This window comes from Podarcis erhardii (genome assembly GCF_964252035.2).
Source record: "Podarcis erhardii genome assembly, chromosome: 6".
Lineage (NCBI taxonomy): Eukaryota > Metazoa > Chordata > Lepidosauria > Squamata > Lacertidae > Podarcis > Podarcis erhardii.
In genome coordinates this window covers 46,984,687-47,001,726 of record NC_138510.1, presented here as the reverse complement: position 1 = coordinate 47,001,726, position 17,040 = coordinate 46,984,687, and the positions used below count along the sequence as shown (strand labels likewise).

At 43.3% G+C, this 17,040-nt stretch overlaps 1 protein-coding gene across 1 annotated transcript in view; it reads left to right on the top strand.

Moving 5' to 3' along the window:
* The window catches only part of ITPR3 (inositol 1,4,5-trisphosphate receptor type 3), a 100,871-nt gene that overhangs the window by 43,138 nt on the left and 40,693 nt on the right, over positions 1-17,040 (top strand). Inside the window, exons 5-20 of the mRNA XM_081866758.1 lie at positions 840-998; positions 2,278-2,376; positions 2,931-3,014; positions 3,502-3,648; positions 4,557-4,652; positions 6,211-6,255; positions 7,450-7,592; positions 8,841-8,940; positions 9,840-10,000; positions 10,435-10,576; positions 11,407-11,568; positions 11,739-11,911; positions 12,916-13,035; positions 14,345-14,527; positions 15,370-15,621; positions 16,317-16,461. Coding sequence (XP_081722884.1) covers positions 840-998; positions 2,278-2,376; positions 2,931-3,014; positions 3,502-3,648; positions 4,557-4,652; positions 6,211-6,255; positions 7,450-7,592; positions 8,841-8,940; positions 9,840-10,000; positions 10,435-10,576; positions 11,407-11,568; positions 11,739-11,911; positions 12,916-13,035; positions 14,345-14,527; positions 15,370-15,621; positions 16,317-16,461 — 2,211 coding nt within the window. The remainder of the gene's footprint in view (positions 1-839; positions 999-2,277; positions 2,377-2,930; positions 3,015-3,501; positions 3,649-4,556; positions 4,653-6,210; positions 6,256-7,449; positions 7,593-8,840; positions 8,941-9,839; positions 10,001-10,434; positions 10,577-11,406; positions 11,569-11,738; positions 11,912-12,915; positions 13,036-14,344; positions 14,528-15,369; positions 15,622-16,316; positions 16,462-17,040) is intronic.

The window sequence follows — 17,040 nt, the reverse complement described above, 5'->3', positions numbered from 1 at the left end:
AGTGGGGCGGGCAGAGCAACTGGCCTACGAGGAAAAGAAAGGTTTAGAGAAAAAAAGGTGATTGAGGAGGGATGTGGAAAAGCATGTATGGTGTGGGAAAATGTGGACAGAGAGAGGTTTTTCTCCCAGTCTCATAATACTAGAACCTGGGGCTACCCAAGGAAGCTGAATCTTGAGAGAGTCAGGAAAGAAAGAAAAAGAAAGAAAGAAAGAAAGAAAGAAAGAAAGAAAGAATTCCCTCACACAGTGCATAGTGAAATGATGACATTCACTTCCACAATATGTGGTTATGACCACCAATTTAGAAGGCTTGGCAAGGAGATTAGATTACTTCCTAGAGGGTAAGGCTATCAATGGCTACTAGATATGATGGCTGGTTATGAGGTGGCATCCCTCTGAATACTATTTTACTTATTGGTTAACAACAACAGTGAGAGAGAGCAATTGCCCTCATCTCCTGCCTTTGGACTTCCCATTGGCATTGGGTTGCCTACTGTGGGAAGCAGAATTGGACTGGTCTGATTCAGCAGGGCTCTTATATTTCTGATCCTACATTTTTGTTCTGAGTTTCCTGGGAAGAGCGAATGATTGTTAAACCAGTCTGGGAATTGTAGCTCTGGGAGGGGTGTGGGGGTTTCCTATCAGCTCTTAGCACCCTTAATGAACTACAGCTCCCAGAATTATTGGGTAGGGGGCAGCCATGATGGGTTAAAGTGTTATCATAGTGCTTTTAACATATGTTGTGAGCGTGGCCTAAGTTTTTCTCAAGCACTCTGTGTAACTGAGTACCGCACAAGGTTCCAGGTAGGAACTGTCCTTCTTCATGTTTGGTTTTCCAGCTTCTCCACATGAAGAGTAATAAATACCTGACCGTTAACAAGCGCCTCCCTGCCTTATTGGAGAAGAATGCCATGAGGGTGACGCTCGATGCCACAGGCAATGAAGGCTCCTGGCTCTTCATTCAACCCTTCTGGAAACTGAGGAGCAATGGAGATAACGTGAGTGTATTGTGGGGAGGCAGAAAATAATATGTGACTCTTCCCAGTAATACTGCTATCAGCTTTAGGCCATGTGGTGCCCCCCACATGTGGCTGGACTACAACTCCCATCATCCCTATCCGTGGCCATGCTTTCTGGGCCTGATGGGAGTTGGTAGTCCAACAACATCTAGAGGTCACCTTGTTTGCTATCCCTGCTGTAAGCTATAGATCTCCAAAGGCTTTACAAGCTGAGATTGTTTTAGGATTGTCAACTTCCCCGTGGAGCAGGTGCCACTTTTAAGGAGGAGAAATCTCTGAGAGGGGCAGCAACTTGGCTTGAAACGTGCAAGGAATTTGGCGACTGAGTTCCCAGGGTGGATTCTCAGCCCCAAACCTAATTTTCCGGAAAGATATTTGCACATTTTCTGTCCTGAAATTTATTAAAGGAGAGATTGATTTGGGGGGTACTATGTCATGGAAAGGAGTACATAATCGGGCCAAGTTCACAGATGCCTCTTTATTACTCCGTGGTTGCAGTGTCAAATGATGATTTATGTGTGCGTGGCAACAGCTGCAGACTGAGTTTTCATATCAGCTCGCACAAAGTGCTTTTTGATAGAGGCGGTTCACATTGTTGCAAGTAATTGAATGGTAAGCTATCAACTTAAGAGCTAATGGGTGATATGCATGCATATGCGAATCAGCTCCCCCCCTGCCCCCCGCCATTGGAAATGTATTTGCAATTCAAACAGATAACTAAAGATTTGGCAGGAAATGTGGGGTTTATTGGCTGCAATCTTACACTTAGTTACCTGGAAGTAAGCCTCATTGTGCTCCTTGGGACTTATCTTTGAGTAGACATGCATAGACATGTGCTGCCAGTTCCTCAATTGCCACATTTTATTCATGTTCACTGGAGATATTTTAGGGGACCTTCCATACTTCAGGCCAACACTCACTAACCCTGAGGTTCTCAGACTGTGGTCCATAGACTACCAGTGGTCTGCTTCATTCAGGTTGTCCATGGTGTGTCTGAAAAACACTTGCATGTTGAATTCTACATCATTCCAATTGTAAGACAGTAACCTACATACAATATAAGACATCAAAGAAGTGCTAAAAATACAGTTAAAAATCCTATAGCATCTAGCACAGCGCATTACAGTTGCTACAGCAGGCGGAAAAGAATCATTAAGTGATCTGCCAAATTCCTCAGCAACATTTAAGTGGTCTGGGGCGGGGGGGGGAGAAGAGGCTTTGGAACTGCTGTCCTAACTATTATGACATCCTTCCTCAGGTAGTTGTTGGAGACAAAGTGATTCTGAATCCTGTGAATGCTGGGCAGCCACTACATGCCAGCAACTATGAACTTGCTGATAACCCAGGATGCAAAGAGGTACCAGGAATTGGGAGAAGGGAAGTGGTGTGAATATGAGGTGTTAATGATAGTGGCCTGAGCTAGATTGCTATTTTAGATTCCCCCCCTTACAGGAATTAATTTGGGGCTAGTCGTGTGTAACGGGTGTGGGTGGTGCTGTGGTCTAAACCACTGAGCCTCTTGGGCTTGCCCATTAGAAGGTTGGCAGTTTGAATCCCCGTGACGGAATGAGCTCCCGTTGCTCTGTCCCAGCTCCTGCCAACCTAGCAGTTCAAAAGCATGCCCGTGCAAGTAGATAAATAGGTACCACTCTGGCAGGAAGGTAAACGGCATTTCTGTGTGCTCTGGTTTCCATCATGGTGTTCCATTGCACCAGAAGCAGTTTATTCATGCTGGCCACATGACCCAGAAAGCTGTTTGTGGACAAACGCCGGCTTCCTCAGCCTGAAAGTGAGATGAGTGCTGCAACCCCCTAGTTGTCTTTGATTGGACTTAACCGTCCAGGGGTCTTTTACCTTTTACCTTAGTCATGTGTAGCATGTGGATCTTTTAATGGCTCATTGTTTTCCTAGGTGAATTCTGTCAATTGCAACACCAGCTGGAAGATCAACTTGTTTATGCAGTTCCGGGACCACATGGAAGAAGTGCTTAAAGGGGTAATAATGAGTGTCTGTCCATCAGTCTTGAGTCGCTCTGCTGAGGACATCTGCTGAGTTGAGTTTGGCTTTCAAAGAACCTTGCTTTAGTGTTTGCTACATATGTAGCGGGGCTCCTGGTTTAAAGCAAATATGGTTTGTCACTAAACAAGCTAATTTCAAACCATAGGCCATGAAGCTGGTTGGTTTAACTTATTGTTGTTTTGAACCAGGAACCCTGGTTTGCACATAATGGTAACTGACTAATGTTTGAAAGGGAAACTCAGCTTGGCAGAAGTATTCCTCCTAGTCTTGTGGGAAGAGGAGAAGGAAGGAAGGGGGAAGTGTTCAAGCTTGATGTTTTACTTGTCCTTGTTGAAGCTCATCCACAGAGCTCCAAACCATGCTTTAGTGTTACTTGCGGAGTGTACTGTTATTCCCTTGCGTTGCGGTTTCCCTAGACAGCAAGGAACTATTTTTGCATATCTTTTTTGTATTTGACTGACAGGGGGACGTGGTCAGGTTGTTCCATGCAGAGCAGGAGAAATTTCTCACCTGTGATGAATACAAAGCCAAGCTGCATGTTTTTCTTCGAACTACCTTGCGGCAATCGGCCACATCAGCCACAAGCTCCAATGCACTCTGGGAAGTTGAGGTGAGTGCCAGGCCTATTTGCAGGTTTTTGCTTGCAAAAAGTTCGCTTTCCCTTTCCTTATATTGTTTATTTAATCTGAATGCATTATTACCTTAGCTTACATGGCAGGTCTATGTGTTTTGGTGTCCCAATTTTGTGTCTGCCTGATGATCAACAACAGGAATGTCCTTGGGAGACAGCATTGCATTCTGGGTTGCTTTAAATAGTGACAATGAGGGATTAATTGTGCTCACACGGGCTTAGCCTTGGCATTTACTTTCAAAGCTTTAGACCAACCTTGGAACAAATAATTTTTAGAAATTAAGCACTGGGATAATGTGAAATTTCTCAAGTTTCGAATTATTAGCTAAAATAAAGTGGTCTAAAGATTCCTATTGGATTACTCTGCACACCAGGAGATGGCACATAACTCCTACTGAAGCCTTAGGGGAGCTAGAGAGACCAGGTCTCCTTGCTATTGATGCCTCTTTGGTGACAAAGAATAGCCTCATCACAAGAGCCAAAGCAAGGCTAGAAAAGAAGAGTGTATTCTGAGTAAATGTATAGCAATAGTGTCATCAGATAACTCTTTGTTATTACTCATTGTCAGAGTTTGCTTAACATTTTAAAAGCATCTCAAATAAGAGAAAGGCTCTTGCTTCGCTTTTCAGCAAAATAAATCTGAAGGTGTTACCAAATGTTGATGTGTCCTTTGTTTAAATCTATAAATTCCATGACCAGAGCCAATCACAAGGAGGGCTTCTGTGCAGCATTGGTGACTAATGCTTTAGTCAAGTGGCATGGACAGCTCAGGTAGCCAGGTGGCCTTGAAGAGCCAGAGGATTGAAGCATTCCTGTGCTTTGGCCAGCACTTGCAAAAAGGCAAGTATCAGACCTGCGACTTACAACACACTGATTTTGCTTTCCAGGTGGTCCATCATGATCCCTGCCGTGGTGGAGCTGGGCACTGGAATGGCTTATACCGCTTCAAGCACCTTGCCACGGGGAACTATTTGGCAGCAGAGGTGAGAGGAACTGAGTAGACTCTAGCAGGTTCTGTGTAGGCTCTAGTAGGTTGTGGTTTGGGTTCCCTTCACTAATCAGCACTACGTTAAAGCTGAACTTCAAGCTAAAACTTGGGAATATGTTAGGATGAGTCATCTTACTGGCTCCATTTAGGGCGAACTCTAGAGCCATGCCTTTTGATGTAGTATCAGTTTGACCTTTCCTCTTTCTTTAGCAAAGTGTCACAAACCCTAAAGCATTATAACATTCCAGAATTGCAGGCTGCATCACTATCTCCTCTGCACATCTTCCCGCCCCTGCAGGCTAAGTTTGACTGGTGGGTAAGGACTCTCACCTGTCAATTACCTGGTGTCCACAATGCTGCCTGGTGACCTGTACTTGCTTCCTTGTTATCCAGGCCTAATTGCCATGCCAGATCCAGGCTCATGCCAGACCTGCCTACCTCACCCCCATCTTTTGCCCTGGTTGCTGTTAGTGTAGGGCTGCTGACGTGGTGATTGTTCTGCCACTTTATAAAACAGTGTTGTACTTGGTGGGGAGTTAGCATTGCACCCTAATTCTGCAGAATGTACTTCATATTTTCAAGATCACAAACTAGGCAGATTTTAGTTTGTGCTTTCATATAAGCACATGCAAATTGAACTAGGTACTTCTGTCATCTGACTATGCCATACTTCTTAAGTGAATGCATTCTCAACAGTATATGTTCCATATAAGTGACATCCTATGGAGAATACCCCAGGGCTCTCCTGCACTCTCTATAGAGGGGCCTGCCATTTTTCTTATGCTGGACGGAGACTCTCCAGACTCTTCTCTGATGCTGTTTACATGAACAGCCATTCAGAAGTAGGAGTGTGTGACTGTACTCCAAAGCGGGGTCCACACTCCTATTTCCTCCTTGCTCAAATTCCTCTGTCAGTAGGGAAGTTATGGTGCATTGTGAGGTTTGCTGTGCTGAAGCCACTCTTTATATGAAAACAGCTTAAGGGGAGCCGTCTTCTTTGAACTGATCTTGCCTTCACTGTTCTAAATGGTTCTTGGGTGACTCTAGGCCGCTCTCATAGCTCTTTCTTGCTTACAGTGATGGACCAGGGCCATAAACAATATTATTGCTGGTCTCTGCTGCTCATGCCAGGCACTTCCCAGCAACTCAAGCCTACTGGTACAGCCTCTTCTGTTATGAAGCCTTTCATCACTTTATAGCCGTTTCCCTTTCTCGGCTTGATTAGTGGCTACAGAGGAAGGATTCTCTTTGTTTGTTCACTTTGAGCCAATATCTGCTTTCCCTTTTAGTGGATTATGCTCAGTGTTTAGTAGCTCCAAAAAATGTGGCCTGGCAGGTTGCAGCTCACTCAAACATCTCTCGTCCAAATCCTGTTTCCTTGTGCCTTTGGATAGTATGGTGATCTGGGCAAAGCAGCTGAAGCAGTTGCACAGGTGTCTCCCAGAGTCTGAATGTGTAGCATTATAAACTATGTTATTCAATCTCTGGGCTTTTAGTGTCATATCACGGATAAAAAAATATATGCTGATATTTTAATTTCTTCAACTTTCCAGGAAAACCCCAGTTACAAAGGAGACACAGGAGAACCAAAGTCCACGGTAAGTTGTCTGTTGCATTTGGCTTGCTTGTGATAGTTTGGCTTAGCCAGGCATAGGCAAACTCGGCCCTCCAGATGTTTTGGGACTACAACTCCCATCACCCCTAGCTAACAGGACCAGTGGTCAGGGATGATGGGAGTTGTAGTCCCAAAACATCTGGAGGGCTGAGTTTGCCTATGCCTGGGCTTAGCAGTATGTAGGAGGCAACGTTTTAGATTGGGCTTTTAAAAAGTTCACTTTCCTTTTTAAAACTATATTAAAGAAATAAATAAATTGTCCAGTAGCACGTTAGAGACCAACTAAGTTTGTTCTTGGTATGAGCTTTTGTGTGCATGCACACTTCTTCAGATACACAGTGTGCATGCACATGAAAGTTCACACCAAGAACAAACTTAGTAGGTCTCTAAGGTGCTACTGGACAATTTTTAATTTTTTAAAAATATATTTCTACTGCGTCAGACCCAACATGGCTACCTACCTGAATCTTTTTAAAACTTACATTCATAAAGTCATTAATTTATTTTTATCAATTTATTTATTACCCACCCTTCACCCTGAGGTTCTGGGGTGGGTGGGTTACAGCATTAAAAACAAAACCATGGGGAGTGTGAAGCATTCCTCTTAGTAATAGTTTTCATAGCACTCTCACCTCAGTGCCTCTAACTGGGTACCCAGGTTATTCCATTATCAATGAAATTTCTATGCCAGTGTATGCCACAATGAATTGGCCTGGACAGGTGCCAGTCATTAAGCTTTTTCTCTCTCCCACCCTCCTCTTCTCTCCTTCTCCTCTAGCTTAAATTGCTTTAGAATTTTGTATCCCAAACTCATGGTCGGCAGCTGTGGAATACTAAAACTACATTTTGTTTGCTTTATTCTTCCATTTTAGACTTTTAGGTCGTCTGTGTGTATTGAAAGGGCATGTAAAAATGGCAGAATTTTAAAATTAGGACTAAATAATCAACAGTTCACTGAAATTACAAGAAAAACCACAACACAGAGAACAGCAGCAATTACTGCAATAACAAAAACAATATTGACTAAATAAATTTTCATACCTGGACTGGCTTGCTGTAGGTTGGTGCCGGGAACTCCCTGAAGATCCCATAGCAAGTTCATGACCATTTTTGGTGCATGAACTTTGGTGGTTTTTGCTCACACATAACTGAAAAAAAATACCTTATTTTGGAACAGGCCGGAACAAGTCGCTCCAGTCGGAGATACACAGGGGAAAAGATCAAATATCGACTGGTGGCTGTGCCTCATGGCAATGACATTGCTTCCCTCTTTGAACTGGATCCCACCACACTGCAGAAGACCGACTCTTTTGTCCCACGGTAAGTTGCTTTATCCAGGACGCCCAAAGAATCCAAGCCAGAATGGAGATATAGGACATAATCCAGAGAGAAAGGCATTGCTGTGTGCAAACAGGAGGCATAAGAAAAGAAAGGTTAAGAAGGCCCCTGCTGGATGAGACCAAAGGCCCAGCTAATTCAGCATCTTGTTCTCATAGGGGCCAACTCAATGCCTATGGAAAGTTCACAAGCATGACTTAAATGCAGCAGAATTCTTCCCACTTGTAATCCCCAGCAATTGGTATTAAGAGGCATACAGCTTTAGTTGAGGTAGAACATCACTCCTGCAGGTAGTCATTGAGAGAGCCTTATCACCATGCATTTGTCTCATTCTCTTTGAAAACCATCGAGGTTGGTGACCATCAATCTGCATCTTGTGGGAGCGAATTCCATAGTTCAGCTATAGGCTGTGTACTTTCTTTTGTCTGTCCTGAAACTTCTGAGTTCTTGCATTATGAGAGAGGGAGGAAAAGGTTTCTCTGTCCACTTTCTCTACATGGGGCATAATCTTACGCACCAGGCAGAACAGGAGTGGAGCAGGCAGAGAATGCACACAACAGAGTAAATGCAAGTATGAAATAGGATTCAGAAGTGATGAGACTGTGGCCCATGGTTTGGCCACACAGCCCAGGAAGCTGTTTTTAGTGGCCTACCACTGATTTCCAAAATGGGGCATAGCACCATTGTTGTAAAGTTGTAGAGAAGCTCAGGAAAGTGGAAGGAGGGCACCTTCGTGTTTCCTCTCTAAAACCTAACAATGATCCTGTGCCAGAAGGAAAAAGCAATGCTTTTTAAAGGGGAGGAAGGACACATGGTTTTTGGAAGGGCTTTCCTCCCCATTACATAGTTGGGGTAAGAGGCTCTTCTCCTAGCCCAGGGTGTGATGGAGAGCAAAAGTGTTCAAAAAGGTGTCAGCCCAATGAGTGCAGTTCAGAGATGAACTGTAATCCAATTGAAATCAATGGAATTTACAGCTTTAACTGCTTCGGTCTCATTTAAGTCAGTATTTATATACCACTATATCATTAAAAATATCAAAGCAGTTTGCAATAATATCTATTTATAATAAAAACAGATGCAAATTTAAAAACAAAGAACATCAACTAATAATCATGGAAAGATGTATTAAGTTAAAAGCCTGGCAGAATAGAAAAGTTCTCAGCAGGTGTTTAAAATTTGAAATAGAAGGAGAGAAATATCTTCTTCATTCTTACCTTCTTGTGGTTTCAGGAACTCCTATGTCCGACTGCGTCACCTCTGCACCAACACTTGGATCCAAAGTACCAATGTACCCATTGATGTGGATGAAGAGCGACCCATTCGCCTTATGGTAAGTTTATTTCTGGGTCGGTGGCTGATTCTGCTATTAACAGAGAACTGGTCCTTGGTGAAGGGAGTGCCAGCTTGTGACAGGAACCAATCTGGCATTTCCACCAGCCCTGTTAGTATCAGGAAGGTGGCCCTGTGGCTTGTCCCACCACAAAGGCTGCTACTGCTTCTGACTGCTAGAAGCCTGTATGGGCAGTTCCACAGTTTTGTTTCTTGTAAGCTATCTTGGAAGCATCCAATACTGACTGCAGCTTAGAGACAGAGTTATGAGCTAGATGGATCGGTTGGTTATATTATTGTGGCAGTATAACGTCATGCTTGATTTTATTTATTAAGACATTTCTTTCTTGCCTCTCTCTAAAAAAAAATTGGACATGCAAGGTAGCTCACAATACAAGGAATACAATGAAATATATATACATATAAAAATACAGTGGCACACTATGCAACACCAACCATAAGAATCAGAAGAATAAAAATGATTTAAAAACAAACCAACCCATGAGCAGATTCATCGGCTAACCCCTCCCCCCGCTCACAAAAAAAGAGTCCAGAACTTATGTCTGTCACCCAAATCAGACACTCACTTATTCTGGGCACTTTTTGATCTGGCACTGAAAAGAAAGGATGGGGTGGGTGGCATGTGCCTCTTGGACCAACATATTCTAGGACAGGCATGGCCAAACTTGGCCCTCCAGCTGTTTTGGGACTCCAACTCCCATCATCCGTAGCTAACAGGACCAGTGGTCAGGGATGATGGGAATTGTAGTCCCAAAACAACTGGAGGGCCAAGTTTGGCCATGCCTGTTCTAGGAGGTGTAAATTGCCAAGAAGTGCAGACTTGCTTATTTGGGGGACAAAGCAAACTTTGGTATTGGATGACCAGGTTCTCTTTTTCAGCTTGGCACATGCCCCACCAAGGAGGACAAAGAGGCATTTGCCATTGTCTCCGTGCCAGTGTCAGAAATCCGTGATCTGGACTTTGCCAATGATGCCAGCTACATGTTAGCCAATGTAGTGGAGAAGATGAATGAAGGATTCCTCAGCCAGAATGACCGGAGGTAAAAATACCCCAAGTATTTTGATTCACTGTGTATGGGAAGGCAATGGTGGAATGGGATTCACTGACAGATGCAATCAACGTGTGGTTTTAGGTCCATCAACTTGAAGAACCAATAGCAGGTTGCATTTTGCAGGGAAACAAGTTTCATGTCCACGAGGTAGCCTGAGCATTTTATTTTGATTTGTATAATTTGTCTTGGACACATAATTTGATGTTTCTTGCTGCAGAGTTTGAAAATGTTTGGATGTAGAATTTGGTGTAGATTTGAATTGTAAGGAAACAAGGCAAATTATTAAGTCCATAGTTCACATCTATGTTGATTTGGTTTCTTGTTAACTTCATATGTGGGGTGTGTATGTATCGTGTTAATGACCCTGGTTTGAGGGAGGGGGGGTCATTTATTGATGACGCTCACTATAACTTGTCTGGCAGGTTTGTGATCCAACTGCTGGAAGACCTGGTTTTCTTTGTCAGTGATGTGCCCAACAATGGGCAGAATGTTTTGGATATCGTTGTTACCAAACCCAACCGGGAGAGGCAGAAGCTCATGAGGGAGCAGAACATTCTGAAACAGGTGATTGGGTCTAGAGAGAAAGACTTAAGATGGAGACAAGATCATTGCGGTATTAAGTGGGATGTTTGTACCTGCACCTTTCTCCAACATTGGAGTATGTGGTTATCCTGGAATTTGTTATTCTTCCAAGTTGTTCCAACAGGAAAAGCTTTGCTTTATAACGTTGCAACTTAGCTTTAGAAGCTTTGTCCTTGACAGTTGGAGGAGCAACTGCCCTCTTGTAGCTTCTGACTGCTTGTTCCACTGTGATAGGGCATCAGAGGAGCTCAGTCTCCATTTTCAACTTTATTTTGTATTTTTTTGAGTAACAGGCAGGAACCTTTTTCTCCGCACCTGGACCTAGATTAGGTAATCATAGTAAGGTGAAGGAAGCCTGCCATTACGAATTCCTCAGAATGAAAAGTTTATTCTACTTTGTCTGTTGCCTCAGTTTAAAGAGGGAAGGGGAAGAATGACCACTTTAGAACAGCGCCTTTCTGGAAGTGCCTCTGTAAACTGTGAGATGTTTTAACTCCCTTGTATATGTACCCCTAATAACTGAAGGGAATGTAGCCCAGTGGATCAAAAAGGTCCTTAATAAAGACACAGAGGCCAAGGTGGAGCATGCTGGAGGCGGGTGCAAGATAGCCATTATCATGAGGTATCTTCCTCACCATCTCCTAGTCCTGGTCCATTTCCATGGATGTTAAAGAGCATGGGGATGGAATAGGACCCAATGGGACCCCACAGCACAGCCATCATGGGGCCTAACAGAAGTCCTCCACGGCCACTGTCCAGAACTGGTTCTGCAGGTTCTTTTCAGTTTGGTAACTTCCATTTCCATTGGGTAGATCTTTGGGATCCTGAAGGCTCCATTCAAGGACAAGGGTGGGGAAGGCCCACTCGTACGACTGGAAGAGCTGTCTGACCAGAAGAATGCTCCCTACCAGTACATGTTCCGGCTCTGCTACAGGGTGTTGCGGCACTCCCAGGAAGACTATCGAAAGAACCAGGTAGGCCTTCACCGACATGAGGACGTAAGTCTGTGGGAGATAGAACTTGGGGGTTCTATTTTACTGAGACCTTTAGGCATAATGATGATGCATGTGGGAAACAAAGCATTCAGACAGTGAGGAATTAAGACTTGCAGTTCTAACTCGGGTGCGCTTTCCTTGTCCTGCAGGAACATATTGCCAAGCAGTTTGGCATGATGCAGTCCCAGATTGGCTACGACATCTTGGCCGAGGACACCATCACTGCCCTCTTGCACAACAACCGCAAGCTGCTCGAGAAACACATCACCAAGACGGAGGTGGAGACATTTGTGAGCTTGGTGCGAAAGAACCGGGAACCCAGGTATGTGTCGCCCCACTGGCAGGGAGGCAGCCAGAGCTGCCAACTTTAGAACCAGGCCTTTTAATTCACAGCAGTTAGCAGGTGATAATATTTATCTCCATGGTAAAGAGCTTTAGCTGCTAAATCAAGCTATTGCTAAAGACTGAAAAATGAGTCTGCCTTTTCTGGCTAGCTGGTGAACCTAGATACAGTTCAGGGTACTAATACGGAGGGAAATGTATTTCCCAATGCTTTTACTTTTTCCTTCCATGTGGTGCCTTCTTATGGCAGCTGTATGTTGTGGCAATGCCTCTTGCATGCTTGGATGGAGGCTGGAGATTTGGGCGTGGGTATATGTGAGAACCTCTGAAGGTTGCCATACAAAGGGTCCCACACCTTTTGCTCCCCTTTTGCCTCTGCCGCTGCCATCACTGCCCTGCGGACCCTTGGAAAGTTTCCCCTGAGAGAACGTGGCTGAAAAAGGTTCCCTTCTCCTGCTGTATGGGAACTCTACCCTTTTGTCAGTGTGAAAAACCACAAGCCAGTCACTCTCCTAGGTTTGTTTGACTAAAGGGAACTGAAGTGCTGTGGATATAGTGAGGTTGGCAACAGATTGCTGGAGGGTAGCTGTGTTAGTCATGTAGGTGGAGGAGTTGGAGGAACTGTGGCAGTAAATGCACAGGAAAACTGTTGAAAAGGATGGTCTGAATCAGACAAGGTGGAAAAAAACCTTACACAGTGAGTGTTGATAGCTGAGATAACAGATGCATCGGGTTGTTCTTAAATATAAAACGTTGCAGCAGGATTTACTTTTATGTATCCCTTTCTATGATGTTAAGAATGACGTTCTTGATGTTTGATTGCTATGTGTCATTGTGGGGTCAGGAAGATGATTTGGCCCACAATCCAGCCAAATAATTTGGCCCATAATCCAGCCAAAAGCAGCTCAGATACACCTGGGCGGAAGGTAGTCCTTGTAGGTTGTTTGGAAGATGATATGATAAAACCTCTCCTATGTCTTCTAGGTTTTTAGACTATCTGTCAGATTTGTGTGTGTCGAACCATGTGGCCATTCCCGTCACTCAGGAACTGATCTGCAAGTGTGTGCTGGACCCCAAGAACACTGACATCCTGATCCAAACTGAGTGAGTATCTAGAGAGCCCTGTTCTTTTGAACACTGGAGTTGCCTTAGTCTTCCGCTTAGAAATTACCTTATCTGAGAAGGGTCACTTTCAGCCCATATCAGTTAAAAATGGGAAGAGCACCCCATATAAATAAAAAAACCGAGTACCTTGGGTCAATGAGTAAAACAAGTTAATGAAGAATGTATTGAGAAGAGTTCTAATTTTTTATCTTACTACATACTTGATTTAATATTTGTATGCTGCTTTCCCTACAACAAAAGGGAGCTTCCAGGAAACCTGTTTATTGAGCATTTATGCTGATTCGTTTGCAGGGAGGTTAGAGGATGTGGCATCAAAGGAAGTTTCATCCCACACTTTCTAGTGCATTTCCCCATCACTTTCCTTATTTCAAAAAGTCTGATCCTTTGAGGAAGTGGATTTGTTGCCCAATTAACTTTGACTCTGCAGTCTGAATTTGCCAGATGTCATTGAATCCTATCTGAAAATCGCAAGTCTGAAAGTGCCCTAAATTCAGCTCTGAGTGGCTGCCAACAGTAACAAATACACAGAGCAATAACAGATAAAAACAACACTTCATCAATCTAATGATATAAACAAACACAAGAGCATTTCAGTAAGCAAAAACCAGCAATTCAGTAAAAAAGGACACAGTTCAATACAAACCCGTAATAATTCAGAAACAGTTCACTTTGACAAATTCTAACTGTGGGTTATGATGTTATGTCCAACTCAAGTCTGAGGGTTGCCTTCCAAAACATTTCTCTGTACTGTGAGTGGACGATCAACAAAGTTCAGTTTCTTCCAGATTTAGTTATTTCTCCAGCATGAATGGGGAGAATTACAGACAAATGGTGCTGATTACGGAGAAGGCATTATATTATAGCCTCCCTGAAGGAGTCAGTGTATCCTGAAGATTAAATTACTACATCATAATGTGGCCATTATTGGAGCCTCGTTCTGTAGTCGGAAAGCAAATTAGAAAAATAATGGACAGATTAATAGAAAGACAGGAAGGGGGAGAGACAGGCTATCATTGCCTGCCAGCTGCAATGTCAGTTGCTGGAAATCACAAGCACTGTTGCATTCAGATCCTCTTTGCGGGTTTCCTAAAGTCATCAAGTTTGCCACTGTGAGAACAGGATGTAGACTCTTTGTAAGTTCTTATGGGCGGAGAGGAGTCCCTTACCAGCTTTGATGGCTTTAAATGGCATTCGGCAGGTTCCTTTTTTCCTCTTCATTGCCACTCTACCAGTAAAGTGGGGAAAACAATCTTATGAGTTGGTTCAGTGTCCCATTCTGCTTTTCCAGGTTGAGACCTGTGAAGGAGATGTCCCAGACTCATGAGTACTTGAGTATCGAATTTTCTGAGGAGGAGGTGTGGCTGACTTGGAGTGACCGAAACAACGATAACCATGAAAAGAGCATCCGGCAGCTTGCCCAGGAAGCACGAGCAGGCAATGCCCATGACGAGAACGTCTTGAGCTACTATAGGTAACAAGTGGTTCTCCATTGGTATTGGTTCCGCCTGGTCCTTGACCCACCCTTTTCCTCTTTAGCAATTATTGCCTGTTACCCTAAGTCAGGCTTCCTCAAACTCACTCCAGATGTTTTTGGCCTACAACTCCCATGATCCCTAGCTAGCAGGACCAGTGGTCAGGGATGATGGGAATTGTAGTCTCAAAACATCTAGAGGGCCGAGTTTAAGGAATCCTGCCCTTAGTAGCAATCCTAAAACAGTCTTCTTAGCATGTTTGTTTTTAAATAGAACTTTAGCCACTCTGTTGTGATGATGGTATTTGTAGGCATAATTTGATTTCCCCTCTGTTGTATACATATTGGCTGCATCATGTTGTAGTGTTAATCTTTTAGTGGGGTGGGGTAGGAGCAGTGCTTTTTTTCTGGCGGTACTTAGGGTTACGCACACCCCTAAACATTTTGTCAATCTTTGTACTTTTGTCCATTTACTGTATTTATTTTTCCTGATTTGAACTATAAAATGCTTATTTTCTTGAGTCAAAATGAGAGTGCCTCTAAACATTTTTAAAGAAAAAAAGCATTGGGTAGGAGTCTTCCTGTTTATAATACTGCAGAATGATCACTTTTAGTAAATGTTGCTGTATAATTCTTTTGACGTTTGTTTCAAACTTTTGCATTTGTAAGTCTTTTTGTTAAACAAGACCAACTGAACTGACAGGGAACTGCCTTGGAAGAGTCTTCGACTTTACTAATTATTAATCTGCTTTTTTTTTACTTTCCACACATGCTCATACTTACATGACTTTTTCTCTTTTCACTCTTTATCTCCTCTCCATCCCTGCTTTTGCCCTTTACAGATACCAGCTGAAGTTGTTTGCCCGCATGTGCATGGATAGGCAATACTTGGCCATTAAGGAAATCTCCAAGCAACTGGGAGTGGAGCTCATCTTCCTCTGCATGGCGGATGAAATGTTGCCCTTTGACCTCCGGGCTTCCTTCTGTCATCTCATGCTGCATGTACATGTGGATAGGGATCCACAGGAGAAGGTGATGCCTGTGAAGTTTGCACGTCTGTGGACTGAGATTCCTACAGCCATCACCATCAAAGAGTAAGGAATATCTGGAGGACAAGGGGATGCATGTATGAGGGGGGACCATAGCAACTAGGACAATGTTCTTCAACATTAGATCTCTGGTGTTGTTGGACTGCAACTCCCACCATCCCTAACCATTAGTTAAGCTGGCAGGGGATGATGGGATTTGTAGTCCAGCAACATCTGGAAACCAAGATTGAATAACTCAAATCAAGGAGGTTCTAGGTGCATATCCCACCCTCTTCACTGGTCGCAGTAATAATAATAATAATAATAATAATAATAATAATAATATTTTAATGATGCAAAAATGGTGTACATAGGGGAGAAATAAGAAATGGTTTGAAAATAGTGTGCATGGGGAAAAAGAGGGTGGGAGAGCAGGAAAAAATGGCCAGCAACCTTTGTGAGAATGTTTGGGTGTGGAAGAGACAGTTGGAGAGGGCGATCGAATGAGGCCAGAGAGACTTGAGGGGTTTGCAGCAGTTTTAAAAATGGGTTTTTAAATGGTTTTCTAGGGTTTTTTATGGTTTTCTAGGGGGTGGTGGTTCTGGCTTTATGCAGGTTTGCTTATATGTGCAATGGCCAGGAACTCAACCTCCCCATAAATTATCTGTAATTCAATGCATTCAGAAAGCCTAGAGTTGATCTGTGCTGGAGATTAGGTACCTCAATCAATCAATCAATCAATCAATCAATCTCCTTTGCAGCTATGATGCCAATGTGAATAGCTCAAGGGATGACAAAAAGAATAAGTTTGCCAGCACCATGGAGTTTGTGGAGGACTATCTCAACAATGTCGTGAGTGAGGCAGTACCCTTTGCTAATGAAGAGAAGAACAAGCTCACTTTTGAGGTCAGTTTGCCTTTGCCATATTCTGGGAGTTTGGCCCTGGCATACCTTGCTGAATGTAAGCAGTTCTGGGTCTGATCAGTGCCTGGATGGGAACCCCATGTACATTGCCTTGGATTCTGTGATGGAAAAAAGATGGGATATAAATGTTAAAAAACAAACTAATAAAATAGTTGCACTTGGATGTCCTATCTTCTGTTTTTCCATAGGTTCTGTCTACACTGGGAAGAAATCCAGGTTATATTTTGTGGGGGTTGCCTTTGTTTCCTGTCATATAATGGCAGGCTGAAAAATTGGGTTCTTTCCTGTATTCTAGACAAGCATTTTGGGCTTCCTTTTCAGTCTATATTGTTATTACTATTTAATATCTCACATAACACTGAAATAATATAACTGTGTGTGTGACTGTCTCCTTCCCACAGCCCTCATGAACTGGGCATGTGAGTTTTTAGGTACACAATCAGCTCTGGTACAATTTGTCAATAACAATGTGTATCCCTTCTGTGGGATTCGGTGTATTTCCATTCACACAGTGTTTTGTTGTGTGTCAAACTGAAATATGAAAATCAATGTCTTTTAAAA